Source organism: Myotis davidii, unplaced genomic scaffold, assembly GCF_000327345.1.
Source record: "Myotis davidii unplaced genomic scaffold, ASM32734v1 scaffold70, whole genome shotgun sequence".
In the NCBI taxonomy this organism is placed as follows: domain Eukaryota; kingdom Metazoa; phylum Chordata; class Mammalia; order Chiroptera; family Vespertilionidae; genus Myotis; species Myotis davidii.
In genome coordinates, this window is record NW_006282434.1 from 1,722,509 (window position 1) to 1,741,639 (window position 19,131).

At 40.5% G+C, this 19,131-nt stretch overlaps 1 protein-coding gene across 1 annotated transcript in view; it reads right to left on the reverse strand.

Moving 5' to 3' along the window:
- Positions 1-4,708, reverse strand: part of EPSTI1 (epithelial stromal interaction 1 (breast)) — a 109,123-nt gene extending 104,415 nt beyond the window's left edge. The window contains exons 1-2 of the mRNA XM_015559453.1: positions 4,691-4,708; positions 3,937-4,142 (exon numbers count right to left, since the gene is read on the reverse strand). Of these exons, the coding sequence (XP_015414939.1) occupies positions 3,937-4,142; positions 4,691-4,708 (224 nt within the window). The remainder of the gene's footprint in view (positions 1-3,936; positions 4,143-4,690) is intronic.
- Between the last annotated feature and the right edge of the window lie 14,423 nt (positions 4,709-19,131).

A 19,131-nucleotide genomic window follows, 5' to 3' on the forward strand; every position in this document is an offset into this window, starting at 1 on the left:
CGAACCACCCTTTCACAGGGGTCGCCTAAATACATCGTGCATATCAAATATTTACATTATGATTCATAACAGTAGCAAAATTACAGTTATGAAGTAGCAACAAAAATAATTTTATGGTTGGGGGAAACCACAACATGAGGAACTGTATTAAAGGGTCTCGGCATTAGGAAGGTTGAGAACCACTGGTGTAATGGATCCAAAAGGGTGGCGGCAGAGGCTGTCAATTGGCTATGCCCTTCACAGTAAGTCCTTTTGATAGGGACCTGCATAGCAAGCTTCCCTGGCTGTCACAGAAGCTATTTAAACTCCTGTTGTTAATAAAAATAAATAAATATTTAGTCTTCATCCTGGTTCCTGGCACAGAGCTCCTAAAATCATTGGAATTACAAATGATAAAAGTGTAGACGAAAAGGGCCACATGCTGACCTGACAGGCTCAGGGGAGGCCTGCATGGCAGTCTTGCAAACTCAGAGCCCTAAAGTAACCACAAAGGATGGTCTGAAATTAAGCTTTAACTCAAAGCAGTTATGGTGGGTAGTTACATCCTAGGCCGGGATCTTCATTGACAAGGTCAACCTTTACCTTAACTGAGCCTATCTGTCTTTTTGCATCTAAAATAACATACCCTTGAAATGCCTGGGTAACTTGTAACTTCCCTTTTTAATTTTCCTTTTTCTGGACCCCTCGGAGCACAGGCACCGCTCTGTGGAGACCACACATCTCCTCATTGTTACTGAGTTCATGGTTGACTGTGAAATGTCCTGCACCTCCCTGCACCCACCTAAGTATTGTCTATCATTTTACTTTTTATCCAATCACAAGGTTCCCTCCCATACCCCTCACCCACAACCCCACTTTGCTTTCTCCCGCCTATCTAGTCTATCATCAATGGATTTCATGTAACCCACCTATATCCTTCCTTTGATTGCAATGTATAAATATAGATGTAACCTGTCATTCTCTGTAGCATTATCTCAACATTCTGTTTCCCAGCAATTGTCAACAGATTGACTCAAATAAACTCACAAAAATTATTTACGGGTTTGAATGTTTTTTTTTTTTCACGTTAACAAAAAGCCTGGATTATATGCTAATGAAATAGATGACTCCTGGTGAGGGCCTCTAGATAGCTTCAGGATGAGAGCTGTTTGCCAGAAAAACCAAACATGTGATTTAATGGTTAGAAGTTCCAGGTCCCCTCCCCACCCCACCTCCACCTTGGGTCATTGAGCTCAATCACACTACCCAGTGATATAATCAATCAGTCATGCTGCAGTGGAGCCTGAATAAAAATTCTTGAATGAAAAATGAGGCTTGGGGAGTTTGAACACACAAGGTGCTGGGAGGGTGACCTACCCCGAGAAGGTATAGAAGCTGTACATATATTTGCCCCATGAATCTCTTCCATTTGACTGTTCCTGAGTTATATGCTTTATAATAAAACTGTAATCATAAATATTGTAGTTTCCATGATTTCTGTAATTCATTCTAGTGAATTATTGAACCTAGAGGTAGAGAAAAGTGATGGGAACCCCAAATTTGTAGTCAGCTGGGAATAAATGTTGGTAGCCTGGGGACCCCACTTGTGGCTTGCTCCTAAAGTGGGGGCAGTCTTAGGGCAGTAAACCCTTAATTTGTGGCATCTGTTCTAACTCTGAGGAGTTAGAGTCAGGATTGAATTGAATTGTAGTTATTTGTTGTTGGAATGACATATTTGTAAGAAAAAAAACCCCACACAACTCCTAATTATACTGTGGACTTGCCACTGAAACATCACCTCCTGCTACCAAGTCTAGCTCAGGCCCTGGATTTCCTTTATAACACATGTAAAGAATTATTCATGTAATTATCTGATAAGTGTCTGCCCCAACAGTTAGACTATAAGCTTCTTAGTGCCTGTCTTTTGCTGAGTAGTTATCTGTCCCTATATTTTTAATTAAATATCCAGAGTTAGAAATCCTCTCTTAATATAGGGTTGCTGTGAGGACTGAAAGAGTTAATATATGTCATGCACTTCCACATACTAAGCACAACATGTGTTTGCTATTAATACTGCTCATCTCTAACTCTCTACAGTTCTTAAACTCCTGTAGTATAAAGCAGGCTACAAATATGTTAAGGTAAACTGAATTTGTACATACATATGTTAAAGTTAACTGTTTAGTAAAATTCCAAAGTATGGGTTCATTTTCAGTGTGTCTTTCCTTCCAACAGCATCAAAAGGCCACTTCCAGGTATAGTTCAAGTATCTGAATGAAGTGAGCCTGCCTATGTTATGATCACAGGTAAGAGCCTATTGCCAAGAATTGGGTAAAGCAAGGTAAAAATCCCTTCCAGAAAAACCCAGGCCTTAGTCTTATACTTATGTAGCTATGAATAAGTGAGTAAGATGTTTACAAACAAGCAAACTACTGAAAGGAAGGATAAAAAATTATTTTGGATTAGAAGTTTGTGGGAACTTTTTTCTCTTTAGTTCTGTGTAGATAGCTTATGATATTTAAAGACAAGATAAAATTACCAACTAAAAATAAGTGGGAAAGCCAATATGAATTAGTAAATATACTTGCAACTATTTAAATCCAAATACAGTCAAGAACTCAGCCTTGCCTTGGAGTCTATTAGTAACGGTCCTCCGAAATCATTTTAAGAGACTACCTTAAAATCTATTTATTTATATTTATATGTGAGTAGGTGGATGTGTTTAAGTCAGTATGCTTTTACAAGGCACAAACACTCCACCTCAGGATAAGTGGTCAATAAACATGTTCAATGAATACAAGGCCATCAGCACCCAATATTTTACTGGATATTTATTTGCTTTGTACCTAAGTAGATGATTTTCAATAGAAAACGAAGTGTGTAGAGGGTGTTTATCATCAACCTGAAACTAAATGCCCATGACCTCTGATACATTAAATGCTACAGCTTAAGGAGATATAGGTTACTTGAAATTAATGAGCTTCTATTTGAGGAGAAAAATGTAGCAATCTCGCATTGAAACCACCTAGCTCATCTACCTCAACTAAGGTTAACCCTAAACTGAATAATATTAAAAGCCTGGTACTTATGAATTCTCCCTAAAGTTAAGGGATGAAAGAAAATCTGCTTATTGGTCATAAAGTTATATATTGTTCCTTAGCAACCAGCATTTGTCTTTCACGTGACTGGAAGTTGATGAAAAGAGGGAACTAGGAATGAAGCCATTTGGACAGTTCCAATTCACAGAGGTAGCACTTCAAAAGCAATAATGTCTGTACAAATCATACTGTTGAGTTACAGAAGCTCATTTTATTGGGCAGAAAGAGAGAACCGCTGACACTTTGCATAACAAATGTTTCCAGGATACCAACTGTAGTCCCTGAACCAAAGATGAAGAGTAAATATGAAGAGCACTCATCAATGTCAGGGACAGGAACTGCAGTCACTTCCGCACTCTCTCCTCAACTCCTCTGGTCCTACGCGGCTAGTTTATCTGCGAGTTTCGTTGGGAGGCAGCATTGGGAGCAACCCCCTAGCGCATGCCCCCTTCTCCCTGACCTTGCAGCTGGTGTGGAGACAGCATTTAGGGCACCGGTGTTTGATAGAGTAAGACATTTTTTTCTAACGAGTACGAGTTCTGAAGATACCTGGAAATTAGGAAGAAGCCAAGGCAGTTTTTCCACGCCCAGTATTTCAATCCTGGAGCCAGTCGCCAGAATCAAGAGACTGTTGGTCTTGAAAGGAATAGGGGCTCAGATAAATGTGTAAAGAACTCACACATTCCATTTACATGTGCTTTTGTTTAGGCAAATGAACGTCCTTTCTCTCAAAAGCCCTGTTATTGGGCCCCTGTGGTTTCAAACTGTACTGATGAAGAAGGTAGGTGTCTGCGGTGGGTAAATTTGGGGTCAGGCTCCTGCCCCCTCCGCCCTCTAAGGGGTGTTGTAAAATACTTACAGCCCCCGGTCCGCCTGCCCCGCGCACGGAGGCCCGGGCCGGGCCGGAGGCGGCGGGGGTGCCCAGCTCCCGGCTGTGGGTGTACATAGCTCCGTCCGCGGCCGGCCCGCTGCAGGAGGGATGCGGGCCGGGACGCTAAGCGAGTCTCGAGCTGCGATTCCGAAGAGCAGGGGCAGCGGTTTTAACAGCTGAGTTTCGATTTCTTGCTACCAGCTGCAAACTGCGCCCGCCCCGGGGATTTCCTTCCCCGTTCGTGCTCCAGTCTGGCAACCCCAACCTTACTTATCACAGGTACCAGCTCTGGCCGCGCCCGACCCGGTGCTGAGTTGAGCTGACTTGGCCTCTACGGGGGAGTCTGGTTAAAGTCTCACAACCAACCTGAGAGGATAATAAAGCTAACTCTTCTGTGAGTGAGTAGCCGCAAGGTGGCTAGACTCCTGAGAGATACTTGAGGGACTGTTGAACAGGTAACCCTAAGTTGAGGTTACTGCTGGGTATTTGAGACTGCAGACCTTGAGTTGCCGGAGATTATTAGGTCAGTATTTACAATCATCTAAGCAAAGATTTGCCTGTGTCAGTGATGGCTGCTCTTTGGTTGTTGTGCAAGTACTTGGAAGTTAAAGGAAATGGAAACTGAAATCAAAAGCAGAGAAAACACACAACGGGAAAAGCAAGCTGAGGGGTAGGCTGAGATGATTCTCCAGGCAAGCTTGCTAAGTAATTGATTAGACATCAATAAATGTTGATTCGCTACCTGCTCTGTGCAAGACATTGTGCAGTGATTCAACTACGGTGTGGGGATTTTTTAAATATGGATTTGCAAGATTCTGCACCTGTAGACATTGAGGCATTTTTACAACGCTCTCAGAGAATTCTGATGTATGCTGGATTGATCACCCTGGTCATAAAGCTGGCGATACACAGATGAGAGGAGGCTCTTCCCTCACATACCCTGTATTCTAGGGGACAGGTAAACAGAAGCTAATGCCACCAGGGAACAAGTGAAATAACAAGAGGATGTGGTGAAGCTAGTGAGCGCTCAAGGAAACTGGGGATTAGCCTGAGTAATTCAAGAAAAAGGGACATTTGAGAATGAGCCATGAAAGACATAGGAGTTCACCAGGAAAGAGACACGATGGCAGAGGCTTGTGGTTTAAAATGGCAGGATGTGTACCTACCTCCACGTGAGTGAATAGTGTAGCTGGAGCACCCCAGCCCAGCCTGCAAGCCATTCAGGAGCTGGATTGCCTTGTTATATTACAGTGCTTAGGATAGAAATACATGTTTGGCAGCTGGTGACAGAATGAAATTGAAGCACAGGCGGGGTAAATGTATGGGTAGGACAGGAGGAGAAAAGGTAGTGGCAAGGAACAGGGGGCAGGGCAGGGGGCGGGGGGTGATAGGAAGGGAGGGAGGAAGTCAAAGGTTTGCATGGCACCTAAGGCATTAGAGCTCTAGCAAGTAGGCCAGGGGTTCTCAAACTTTTACAAGCATCAGAACCACCTGGAGGGTGTGTTGTAACAGACTTCTGGGCCCTAACCCTTGAGTTTTTGATTCAGTAGGTTTGGGATGAGGCCCAAGGATTTGCATTTCTAACAAGATTCCAGGGGATGCTGCTGGTGCCAGGACTGCCTTTAAGACCACTGCTATAGGCGCTGTGGAAGACAGGGAAGGTTTCAATGGGGCAGCTATGTAATAATATCTATCTGCTAGCAATGTAAAAGGGAGATTGAAACTAAAAGTGAAATCTAGGAGATAAAGAGCCCAGTTATTATAATCTAGGTAATAAAAATACAGGTCTGAGCTAAGGGAAATAGAAAGAATGGGGCAAAATCAAGACATTCCCAGCGAAAAATTAACACAATTAAATAAAAAAAAAAGAAAAGAAGAAAAAAATAGATGCAAAGGAGAACTGAGCAACAGAGGCCCAGAGGGAAGGGGAGACCATTTGTACAGTACTTTGACCCAGCTTTGCCACATCTTAGACACATGACCAAGGCTAAGTCTCTTAATTTCTTAGAGACCCAGTTTCCACATCTCTATAATGTGGAATGAAGTTACAATACTTCCTTTGTTGGGTATTGTGAAGAATAAAGACACAATCCACATTAGTGGTTCTCAAATAGAGTTTATTTTGTCTCCAGCAGACATTTGACAATGCCTGGAAGCATTTTCTATCCTGAAGCTTAGAAGGGGTTGGAGGTCAGGCTGCTTCACTCACCCTACTTCCCCACTCACCCTACTTCTTTCCCCAGCCATTGCTGTGTATCACCCCCTTCCCCACCCCCAAAGAACCCTGGTAAAAGGTTAGCCCGTGCTCTCACATCAATGCACACACCACGTGAGAGAATGGGTGAGTGATATATAAGTGGGTAACTTTCCAGCAGCCTAGAGGAGACTGCTGGGAATGCTGTGAAACACCCACAATGCACAGGGCAGCCCCCACAACAGAGAATCATCCTGCCCCAAACATCAATAGTGCTGAAGTGAAAAATTCTGATTGACAGATAATATGCCTATATTAGAGCCCCTATAATTTAATGGTGCTGTTTTTATGGTGCCTTTAAAGTTTTAGTTTTGTGAATGGATCATTGGCAGAACCAAGAGAAGGGACAGGTTTTGGGGGAAGGTGAAAGAGTTTGGTTTGGAAACTATTAGGTTAGAAATGCCTGCAGGGTGAGAAATGTAAAAAAAACTGATCTGGGTGGTCTTTCCGGAGGCCATCTTCAAAATCTTTACTGCTGGGAAAACACCACTGGAAGTTTTGCAATTGCTTTGGTGGTTGGATTAAATTCAAAATACCAGTAAGGGAAAACCCAAATTAAGGGAAAACCATTCATATTAAAGGAGCTAGTAATAGTATCACTGACTTCAGGAATACACTTAGTTGTCCATATTTATCTTCCAACACAACCATGTAATACACCAAACTTGAAAACATAAGACAGAAATAGAGAATAATAGTCAAAACCCAAGTTGCTTATTCTGTTCACTTCTCCTTTCACCACATTCTCAAAGTGATAAAAAATGTGAATGTGATTTATTATTGTAGTAGGCACCTAAAGTGTCCTTTAGGCTGCTGAAAAGTTGCCTACTTATATATCACTCACCCATTCTCACTTGGTGTGTGCATTGATGCAAGAGCACGGGCTGGCCTTTTACCAGGGTTGTTGGGGTGGTGGGAAGGGGGAGCACTATACAGCAATGGCTGGAGAAAGAAGTAGGATGAGTGGGGAAGGTTCTGGATTCCCACCCCTGCTTCCACCAAAGTACTTTAATCTGAATCTCCTCTATCAACTGGACTACTGCCTGGTTTTGTTTAAAACAGGAGTTGCATGGCTTCACAAGTTTGAAGTGCCACTGTAGCAGACTATTGCCTAAATGTTATATGGGATATGAGAAACACCTGTAATCCAGTGAGATTGTTAAATTGCCTGAAATTTGGTCAATTGGAGATTAGTTTAAGAAATGGTTTTCTTTTAAGTTATAACTACCTCTAGGTATTAACCATGTATTCATTCCTGTAGGTAAAGGACTGTAATATGAGCAAAAACAATTTGTTAAGGAAGAGGGAAGCTGAGTGAAAAGGATTCAAAGCCTGGCCAATGTGGTGCAGTGGTTGAGCGTCACTCCATGAACCAAGAGTTCACTGGTTCAATTCTTGATCAGGGCACATGCCCAGGTTGCAGGCTCCAATCCTCATCGATATTTCTCTTTATGTCTTTACTTTCCTCTCTCTCTAAAAATCAATAAAAGCATTTTTTTAAAGAAAATGATTTTAAAAGATGTGCAAAGGAAAGTGTAAAATGAGACATTGATGAAAAATGGCTACAATGTATTCAGGCCAACAATGACCAATTTCACCTAGCCCAGTGAGCTAAGCTAAAATAAAAATAAATAAATAAACAAACAAACAAAACAAAAACAAACAAACAAACTTTTATCAGTTTGGTCTAAGGTTAACATATCCAAGTGTGTCTTATCTTCCAAGGAAGTAAATGTATATTATTTGCCTTAATTTACTCCTTCATTAGTATGAATGAAGTATCTCAATGAAAACAGTTTCTCAGAATTCTAAGTCATGCCTCCTTAAATTTGATTCTGCAGTGAAAAGTTAGACTAATCCAGCAGATTAAGGATAGCAGTTATTTTAAAGCTTTTTTTCCTCTTCTAACAAAGGAGTAAAGTAAAATTCCCCTAATACTTGACATCGTCTAATTCTAAGTGTTTGTGTATGTGTGTGTGCATATTTGTATCTTGAAAATTTCATATTCTTTAGAAATTCTTCAAATTTATAACATAAAACCTTGGGATACTATAACTATAAGTCACCTTAAATTCATGCAAGAAATATTTAGTGAATGATAAGCACATGCCACTCACTCTTTCAGACCCTACAGCCAAAATGGGAAACAGACAGAACCTGGTTATTCTAAATCCATGTTTAAGTTCATCTAGCTACTCATCTTAGACATGGAAAATCAAAAACTTATCAAAGTCAAGTGACTTGCCAGCATTGTCTAACAAATTAGTGGCAGAACCAGAACTTGAATTTAGGTCTGAGTCCAAATTCACATTTTGAAAGATGATTTTGACAAATATATTTTTTTTAAAAAAATTAAGGATTTGGAATGCTTTTCATTTATCACAAGTTTCACAATGAGCAGCCATATATTATTTTCCAAAACAGTATGTCAAAGTTTCTAAACCTATCGAATCGACATTAACAATCCAATATTCTTTTCCATAAGTACATGATCAAATGATTTTGTCAAATTTTCATAAATAGCGAACACTAATTTGGTTAGAATTTTTTTCTTTAATAGTGCTAAAATAGTAAGCTTTATAGCACTGGATAAAGAATTCTACTTAAGATGTCCATTTGTTCCCTCTATTTTTCTGATGACAATGTGTACTGTCACTTGGCGACATGAGGAATGTAGAAATGTGCTTCCAATGATACTTCCTATCCTATGGAAGGTGACTCAATCTCTTTGTTTGTAAATTCACATCTGAGGGATAGACAGATGCTTCCATCTCTGGGTTCTAGCACTGCGGAGTTGCTGTCACAAATCTCTGCTGGCTGCAGGGATGAAAGAAATTTCCCTTGAGTTTGGAAAAACTTCTGAAGACTGTCAGATTCCCCTGAATGGTTTCTTTAGCGGTGATAAATGAGTCAAACAGAAACTCTCCACAGTGCTGCTCATGTTTTACCCAACCACTGTGCCTTTTCCAAAAATACCCCTCTTAGGGAACTCCTAATTGTTGTGATGTTTTACCTCTAAGCCAACTCTTTTGTGAGCATTCAGTCTTTTCTAAATGTCACCAGGTATGTAAGAGAATATGTGGTGCAGAAGAAAAAGCTACACCTGACCTTGAGCCCTGGAAGAGCCATTTAAGAGTTTTGTGAGCTCAGGCAACCACTGAAACTCTCTGAGCTTTGGTGGCTTCATTTGTGAGATGGAAATATTAATCATAATAACACCACCTGTCCAATTTCCCTGTAGGGGTCTGTGAGCACCAAATGAGATAACATGTGAAAGTGGATCATAAATTGCACCTTGATGCCAAGAAATGGGAGAGCTTTATATATGTTTTCTAATAATACTTAAATTTGTCCTAAAAGAGTTCTTAACTTCAATTTCAGCAGCTCTTGGCTTTCAATTGCTAAAACATTACAGAGTTATATCCTTAGTGTGTTTTTTCTTGAAATCCATTTCAGAATAGAAAAAAAGCGCAATATTTATAGTTCCTCCTACCAACATATAAATACCTAGGAGAGCAGTTCCCAGGGAAGCTGGGATTCTTTGGACATAACTAAAAGGCACTGAGCACTCCATAGACATTTGGGAACACTGTTTCAACCCTAATATCTTCTGGAAGCTGACAAGAGTTTCATTTCTACTACTAAAACCTGGGGTTCTATTTCATTTGACTTGGGGAAGGAGTCATATTGAAATTCCCATGGCCTTTGAATGCCTCCAGGAGTGTGATTAGGGTGGGAATTCCCCCACAGACACCATAGGCTAGAGTTCTAGATTCTTCTGAGTAGTCCTTAGCAGCCCACCAACCATGTGGCTACTTTTCTTACGGTGCCAGTAAGAGAATCCCTTAAAATTGTTAAGATAATGAAGTTACTTGCAATCTTTGGAAAGGGAGTGAGTTGTATGTTTTCTACCAAGGGTTTGCCATTCAAACTTTAGGCTGTCATATAGGCCTATGTTTCGATTTTGGCTCTACAACTTACAACTGAGAACTTGGGTGAATTACTGAACATTTCAGGGGCTCAGTCTTCAACTGTAAGATGGGAATAAGAGTAATAAGACCTACTGAATACTGTTGTTGTATACATTAAGTACAAACTGCTTAGTAGCACATATCCAACATGCTATACTCAATGAACATAGTAATCATTATCATTTAAACTCAAAAAAATAAATTGAACTGGGCAAAATAGTTGGACAAGAACTTTACAGAAAGAAAAATATTTAAGTGGCTAATAAATATATAAAAAGGAGCTCCACTTCATTTGTCATGGGGGAAATGCAAATTACAATGAGATACCTTTACACACTTAACAGAATGTATAAAGTGAAAGAGAAGAAAACAAGTAAAATTCTGTGGTCTGCTAGTGGGCTTGTAAATTAGTACAGCCTTTTTGGAAAACTGTTGGGCACAATCTTCTAAAGCTGAACCTTTACATATCCAGCCAATCCACAATAAATGTGTTCACCAAGTCATGCGCAATAATGTTTATATGAGCATTAATTCATAGGAGTGTAAAACTAGAAACTACTCACATGCCTTTCAGCAATAGATGAATAAATTGTAGTATACCCTACAATGTGCGATTATATATGAGGAGACCTATATGTGTTATTCTCTAGGTACTAGTTGGCCACTATTTTAGTTTCTCAAGCTATTTTCAGGTATTATTGTATTTCTATTTAGGCCCCCCTCACTTATGTAACTTATACTAGTTAAACTATATGTGTAACTAATCTACAATGGCAGAGACTCATAGTGACTGTGGTTTAAGCAGCTTGGAAATTTTCTCTGTTATCAGTCCTGGCATTTGCAGGCCATGGCTAGCATAGTGACTGTATGGTGTTAAGGGTCCAGGCTTCCATATGTTATTGTTAGTTCTCTAGAGTGTTTCCCTTATTTTCACCTAATGTATAAATAATCTAGCAAATGAGCAGGGGGAAAAGGAAGCTGGAAGACAAGTCCATTTTCTTTAAGTGCACAACCTAGAGATTGCACTCATCACTTTTGATCACATTTCACTGGTCAAAATTTACATGGCCAAACTAATTACATAAAGGCCAAGAAATATAATCTTAATTCGTCATTTAAAACATATTCATTGAATAACTAGAAAATACCAGGCACTGTTCCAGGCCCTGGGGCTATAGTAGTGAATAAACTCATCAAAAAGCGCTGACACAATGAAGCTTTCATTCTAGATGGGCAATTAACAAAGTAAATAAGTACAATGTGTAGTGTGTTAGATATTGTCAAGTTCTGTGGTAGTCAGATTTCAAGATGACCTCCAGTGATTCTTTCTTCCTACCCCAAATTTGGAGTAAATTGTAAGGTAGCAGTAGACAACTAAGAAAGATTTTATAACCTGGAAGTGTGGTGCAGACTAACAAAAAAGAAATATGGGCACTCGCCGTTGTGGCTCAGTGGTTGAGCATCAACCTATGTATTAGTCAAGAGATCCTGGTTCAATTCCTGGTCAGAGCACATGCCCAGGTTGTAGGCGTGATCTCCAGTAGGGGCCATGCAGGAGGCAGCCAATCAATGATTCTCTTTCATCACTGATGTTTCTATCTCTCTCTCATTCTTCCTTCCTCTCTGAAATCAATAAAAATATATATTTTTTGAAAAAAGAAATATGGGCTTGGCTTTGGAACCGATCAGAGGGCAGAAGCAGGAAGAACTTTGAGGAGAATGTTGACACAAGTTTAAGAATATTAAAGAGATTGTTAGTAGAAACCTATTAGTCTTTGAGGGGGTTGCCCATGAAAGATTAGAGAAAATTTTATCAGGAACTGAAGAGTAAGGGATCTGTGTTAGCAACACTACCTCTGGTAAAACAGGAAATAGAAAAATACCTACTAATACAAAATAATATTGAATGTAAACTGTAATTGAAAATAATTTTTTTAAAAATAAAACTTTTTTTAAAATCACACAAAAAATAGAATAAAGTATAACTTGAAGAATGAAAAAGAAAAAGGAAGGAAGGAAAGAAAGAAGGAATGAAGGAAGAAAGGAAGGAGTGCCTAATGAACTGAGTGAACTAACTAAAGAGATTTCCAGGCAGAATGTTGAAGATCCTTCCTAATTTATGCTTGCTGCATATAATAAAATGTGAAAGGGGAGGGATAACCTAAATGAAAGACTATTCTTTAAAACAGAGCCAGACTTACTCCATTTAAAAGTTCCCAACTTCTCTAAGTGGCAAACTATGCTAAAAATAATAATTTTAAAAAAATGGCTCCTGGAAGAGATAAATTCAGAGCACCATCAAGAAAGCCTTATCTAAAGAGGAAGCTTAAAAAAGTGGCTGCTAATTCATTTGTTAAGACAGAATCATCTAAGGAAATAAGTATCTCAGGGAATCAATCAGTTAAAGAATAAAATTTTCAGAAGCTTTCCTTCAACAGTGTCAGCAGAAGCCCAAAGTATACAAAAGTCTAGGTGTGTTTTATTCAATAGAAAAACTCAAATGAGATTCATAAAAGTACCCTCAGACTCTTTAAGAGAATTGTATTTGTAGAAACACCACCAGTTTGGAATAAAAGTGTGCTACATTACAAAATAAACAGAAATCTGCACTGACAGAAATCAGTCTAGAAAACTGTACAACTGCACAAAGGGGCTACCTTTCATGAAAGGAGAAAAAATGACTCAAAGGGCAGAATTTAAAGCCCAGATTGGTAACCAAATACCACAAAGAATTATTCCCATGCCTTGAGTACTAATCAAGTAAGTGCCAGTCTGTACCTTGATGGATTGCAGAATTGCTATACAGTGGCACCTATTTGCCTCCCATTTTCCCCCTTTGAATATAGTATCTATATTGGTTGTCCTATGCATATCTCACCATTTTATGTTGGATACATGTGAGGAGCCTCGATGATGCTCTAATAGGATGAGACTCATGGAGCCTTGGGAGAAGGTTAGTGTATTTGCATGTGGGAGAGATAAGAGTCTTTCAGGACCAGGAGGCATATTGTGTTAACTGGCTTCCAAGGTGGTCTCCAATGACTCTTTAGAATAGACTGAGGAAGGTTTTGGTCAAAATAGCAGTGTAGGTACATGCAGTACTCAAATCCTCCCAGAACCACATAGAAATTACAAGTAAACTACAGAACAACCATCATTCAGAGCTCCTGAAATTTAGCTGAAAAAATTCTACATCTAAGGATATAAAGAAGAAGCTGCATTAAGACTGGTAAGTGGGTCAGAGAAATGCAACGGGCAAGTTCCTCACCCGTGTGTGGTAGTTAACAATGAGAAGAGGTATCTTGATTGAGAGGGTTCCTGCTAAGGAGTGAGAGATCCCAGCCCAATAGCAGACCAGCACAGCGTTTCAATGTCAGAAAGAGAAGTCCCCATAGCTCCTGGCTGTAAAGACTGGCAGGGATTGTGGCTATGTGAAATGATGTGTAGCTGGAGAATCAGGCATTTCTCTTAAAAGGCCCATATACAGACTTACTTGGAGTCACTTGCTCGGAGCTCCAGTGCTAGAACAGCAGCTCAAAAAGCACTGGGGACATTCTTGGAGGAGTTGAGTTATCTGTCATCAGGGTGTCAGCTGGGGGACCGGCTTTCTCCCAGATAGAAGTGCTGGCATTGTTACTTTGCTGAGCCCTCCCCATCCCAGCCAGCAGGTTGACACCATATCTGAGTCTCCATCAAACTATCTCACACTACTTGCCCCACCCAGAGACTCACCCAACCCAAGTTATGGGCCTACCCAAGCCATTTCCAGTGGCTTTTCCATACAAATGGCCTGTCTTGACTCATGCTTCAGACTGTCCTAAAATCTCTCAAACAAGCAGGCAGTCAAGTCAGAGAAAAATAAATACCATATGATTTTACTTATATGTGTAATCTAATGATCAAAATAAACAAAGTAGAAACAGATTCATAGATACAGAGAACAGACTGACAACTGTCAGACAGGAAGGAAGTTCGAGGACTGGGTGAAAAAAAGTAAAAGATTAAGCAGTACAAATTGGTAGTTGCAGAATAGCCACAGACATTCCATCTACTGTGTGGATAATATAGTCAATAATGTCAAGATAACAGGGCTATATGAGAGCTTCGGGCAGCTGGGGAACACTCTGTAGAGTTCATGGTCTAACCAATTTGATGTATATCTGAAACTGGTACAGAATGGTATTGAATATAAACTGTGGTTGAAAACACACACACACACACATAGACACACACACACACAACCCACCAAAACAAACAAACAAATAAAAACAAGCAGCCTCTGGCCTCAGCATGCCCCATAGTACTTGTGGCAGATGGCCTTGGTTCACAGCTTGGCCTCTCCTGGATACCTCTAAGCCCAGTATAAGAAGCAGCCATCTGAAGTTCTTTTTTGTAGCTCATGCCAGGTACCAGAGCCCCAATAATGTAAGTCCTGTTCTATAGTGTTGGCCCCTACATATCTGAACCTCCATGGTGGTCATAGCCAATCCTTGAAGCCAATCAGCCTGAGGGTAAACAATCCCACTGAGATACTAACAGCAATCAAGGCTCAACTACAATAGGAGGGTATATTCCCCACTGGGAGACTCATCTGGAGTGACCAGCTCTGGTAATCAGAGATGCTTTGCCATTGGGCCTACAGGACACCTACTATATAAGGCCACTCTAAACCTGGGAGACATAGCAGTTCTAATACATAGAAACAAACTAGGGAGGTTGAAAAAATGAGGAGACAAAGAAACAGGTCCCAAATGGAAAAAAAAAAAAGGGCAGGACAAAACTCCAGAAAAAGAACTAAACAAAATGAAGACAAGATACAAGACAGTCTACCAGATGCAGACTTCAAAACACTGGTTATAAGGATGCTTAATCAATTTAGGGGAAGAGTGGATAACTTAGTGAGAACTTCAACAAAAAGGTGGGAAACATAATTGCAAACCAGCTGAATGTACAAATCTTAATGCTGGTGCTGAAATCTCTTCAGAATAGTCATCCTGATTTCAAAGTTAGTTTTGAAATTTAAAAGCATCAAGAATCAATCAAAACTGAAGATGAAACACTAATGAATGTCAAATTCTCATGATTTAGGTGTACTTCCTTTTTAGATTTTTCAGTTCTCTGCTATTTTTACCATACTGTTTCATTTCAATTTCCCATACACTAACTTGATTTGTATAATTGTGATAAAATTGTATAGATATATATAACAAAGAGAGAAAACTTAAAAAAGAACTTGTCAAAAATGAAGAATACATTAACTGAAATAAAAAATACATTTAAGGGAATCAATAGTTGAGTAGATGAAGCAGAGGATCAAATCAGAGATTTGGAAGATAAGGAAGCAGAAAATATCTAATCAGTACAGCAAAAAGAAAAAGGAATCCAAACAAATGAGGATAGTATAAGGGACCACTGGGACAATTTCAAGGGTACAAACATTTACATCAGAAGAGTGAGAGCAAGGATTGAAAACCTATTTGAAAAAATAATAACAGAAAACATCCCTAACCTGGTGAAGGAAATAGACATACAAATCTAGGAAGCACACACAGAAAGTCCCAAACAAGATAAACTCAAGAGGCTCTCTTCAGGACATATAATTTACATGCAAAAGATTAAATCAAAGAGAATCTTAAAAGCTGCAAGAAAAAAGCAGTTAGTTGACTACAAGGGAGTTCCTTTCACTGATTTCTCAACAGAAACTTTGAAGGCCAGAAGAGATTGGCACAAGATATTCAAAATGATGAAAAGCAAAGGTCTATGTAATCAAGATTACTTTACCCAGAAAAGCTACTGTATTTGCCGGCGTATAAGACAATTTTTTGGCCCTGAAAAATATGCCGCCAAGTGGGGGGTCGTCTGATACTCCAGGTACACTTCAGATAGACTGCCCATAGTGCTTGCCCCGGGCCATAGTGGCCTCCCGATGCCCGCCCACTTCATTCCACATACCGTTCAGGCATCAGCAGCGCTGCTGGGTGTATGCTCGGCTGTTATGCGATTTTACCCCACTCGCAAAATCGCACACAGCCGACCATACACCCAGTATGGTATCGCGATTCGCGATTTTGCGCTATCATGGTGCCTGTTAGAATGTTGAAGAGCTCGCACTTGCGCACTAGTGAGGTCCCAGGGAGATGCTGATGCAAGGGTGGACCAGACTGCTATAGTGACAGGGCGGGCAAACAGGGAGCAGGGACCAATCAAATCAGACTTTGTATACAGCCAACAGCCAACCACAATACTGCCCCATTGTACAGTACAGCGTAGAAAATGTCGACCAGTCAAACCCCTATCATCCCTGTCATGGCACCAAGATGTCGTTGATGAACTTTTAACATCAGATGATGAAGAGGAGATTGAAGGCTTTTAAGGTGAAACTGTCATGCCAGCAAACTTGCTAGGGACTTGCCCGGCACTTGCTCTCTCCCTCTATTTGTTATCTTACTTCTATCATTGACAGTCCCTCTAGGTTGTGGGCTGCTTCCTGTATTCCTGAGAAGCATCTACGGTACCAGTCTATAGAGTGTGTTTTCTTTAGTGAATTACCGGTATGTTTACCGGTAATAAACTTGCACTGTTTTATGTATATGTTTGATTACATACAGCCTTGTGACAGTTTTCCTGCATGTCATAAGCATTTGAATATAAATTAAAATGTTAAAATCAAATCTGATATTGTTTTACCTTTTATTTGGTGTGTGGAAGGTGTGCGGAAGAGGCGGTAGTCTTATACGGCGAGTATATAACAAACTCTGTATTTTGAGTGGAAATGTTAGGGGGTCGTCTTATACGCCCAGTCGTCTTATACACCAGCAAATACGGTATCATTTAGAATCAAAGAACATATAAAGAACTTCCCAGAAAAAAAAGCTAAAGAAGTTCAGCACCAAACCAGTATTATATGAAATATTAATGGATCTTCTTTAAGAAGAAGAAGAAAAAGAAAGATCAAAACTATGAATAATCAAATGGCAATCAATACATATCTATCAACAATTACTTTAAATGCAAATGGATTAAGTGTTCCAATCAAAAGATATGGAGGCTGAGTAGATTAAAAAAAAAAAACAAAAAACAAGAACCTTACATATGCAGTCTACAAGATATTCAGATTGAAAGACACACTGACTGAAACTAAAGGGGTAGGAAAAGATATTTTATGAAAGTAGAAACAAACAAACAAACAAAAGCTGGGGTAGCAATACTTATATCAGATAAAATAGATAAAAGCTATATAGTAAGAGACAAAGAAGGATCTAGCAATTTCACTTCTGGTATTTAGCCAAAAAAACATAAGCATGAAATTGAAGAAACATATGCATCAATATGTTCATTGCAGCATTATTTACAATAGACAAGTTATACAAGCAATCTAAGTGTCCATCAATAGATGAGTGGATAAGAAGAAGTGGTGCACATATACAATGCAATATGACTGAGCCATAAAAATGAATAAAATCCTGTCATCTGCAGCAATGTGGATGGTCCTAGAGAGTTTTGTACTGAGTAAAGTAAGTCAGACAGAGGAAGACAAATGCAATATGATTACACCTATATGTGGAATCTAAAAAACAAAATAAACTAACAAGCACAACAGAAACAAACTCATAGATAGAGAGAACATTGTGATGATTGCCAGATGGAAGCAGGTTTGAGAGATGGATGAAAAAGATGAAGGCGTTAAGAAGTACAAATTGGTAGCTGCAGAATAGTCATAGGGATGTAAAGTACAGCATTGGGAATCTATCTATATAAAAGCCTAATATTCTAATTGTCCCTCCAACCCTTCGACCGTTTGGCTAGTCACTATGATGCACAGTGACCACCAGGGCAGATGCTCCAACCAGTAGGTTAGCTTGCTGCTGAGGTCTGGCCAATCAGGACTGGGAGAGATGAGCCGGACATACCCTGGAGTCCTCCTGTGGTTCCTCACTGGCCCCAATTGTGCACTGCTGGGGTCACTCGGCCTGGCCTGTGCCCTTTCGCAATCTGGGACCACTCGGGAGAGCCAGCTTTGGCCCAATCCCTGTAGGACAGGCTGAGGGACCCTACTGCTGTACGAATCTGCGCACTGGGCCTCTAGTATAGTCAATAATCCTATCTAATAAGGAGGGAATATGCTAATTGACTGCCCCGCCCTCAGAGATGATGGTGCCCAGTCCCCTCAGCCCCCCAGCTGCCCAGGGTCAGCCCGAAGCACAGGCAAGCCTCGGATGGCTGCTGCCCAGCCACCCAGGGCCACCCAAGGCTCAGGTAACCAGGGTCGGCCAAGGCTTGTGCTGCCAGCAGTGGCGGCAGCAGAGGTGTGATGGGGTGTCGCCTTCCCCTGATTGCTGAGTCACCTCCTGCCCTGAGGGCTCCTGGACTGTAAGAGGGGGCGGGCTGGGCTGAGGGAACCCCCTCCAGTGCATGAATTTTTATACACCAGGCCTCTAGTCAATATATATAAAAGCCTAAGTGACCATTCAACCATTCAACTGGTAGCTATGATGTGCACTGACCACCAGGGGGCAGACAGGTAGGTGAGCTTGCTGCTGGGGTCAGACTGATCAGGACAGGGCGAGATGGGCCGGAAACACCCTAGAGTCCTCCCACGGTCCCTTCCCGGCCCTGATCAGCACCGATCAGGACAGTGCGAGATGGCTCCAATTGGCCCAATCAGGACTGGGCAAGTAGGACATGCCCTGGAACCCTCCTTTGGTCCCTCCCCAACCCCAATCATGCCCAGGTGGGGTCCCAGGTTGTGAGAGGGCACAGGCCAGGCTAAGGGACCTACTGGTGCATGAATCCATGCATTGGGCCTCTAGTATTGAAATAAGTATGTATGGTATAAGGTGGGTTATTAGGATGATCACTTAGTAAGTTATACGATGTCTAATCACTGGGTTGGACACCTAAAACTAATATAATATTGTACATCCGCTGTAATTTAAAAATAAAAAAATTATTTATTTA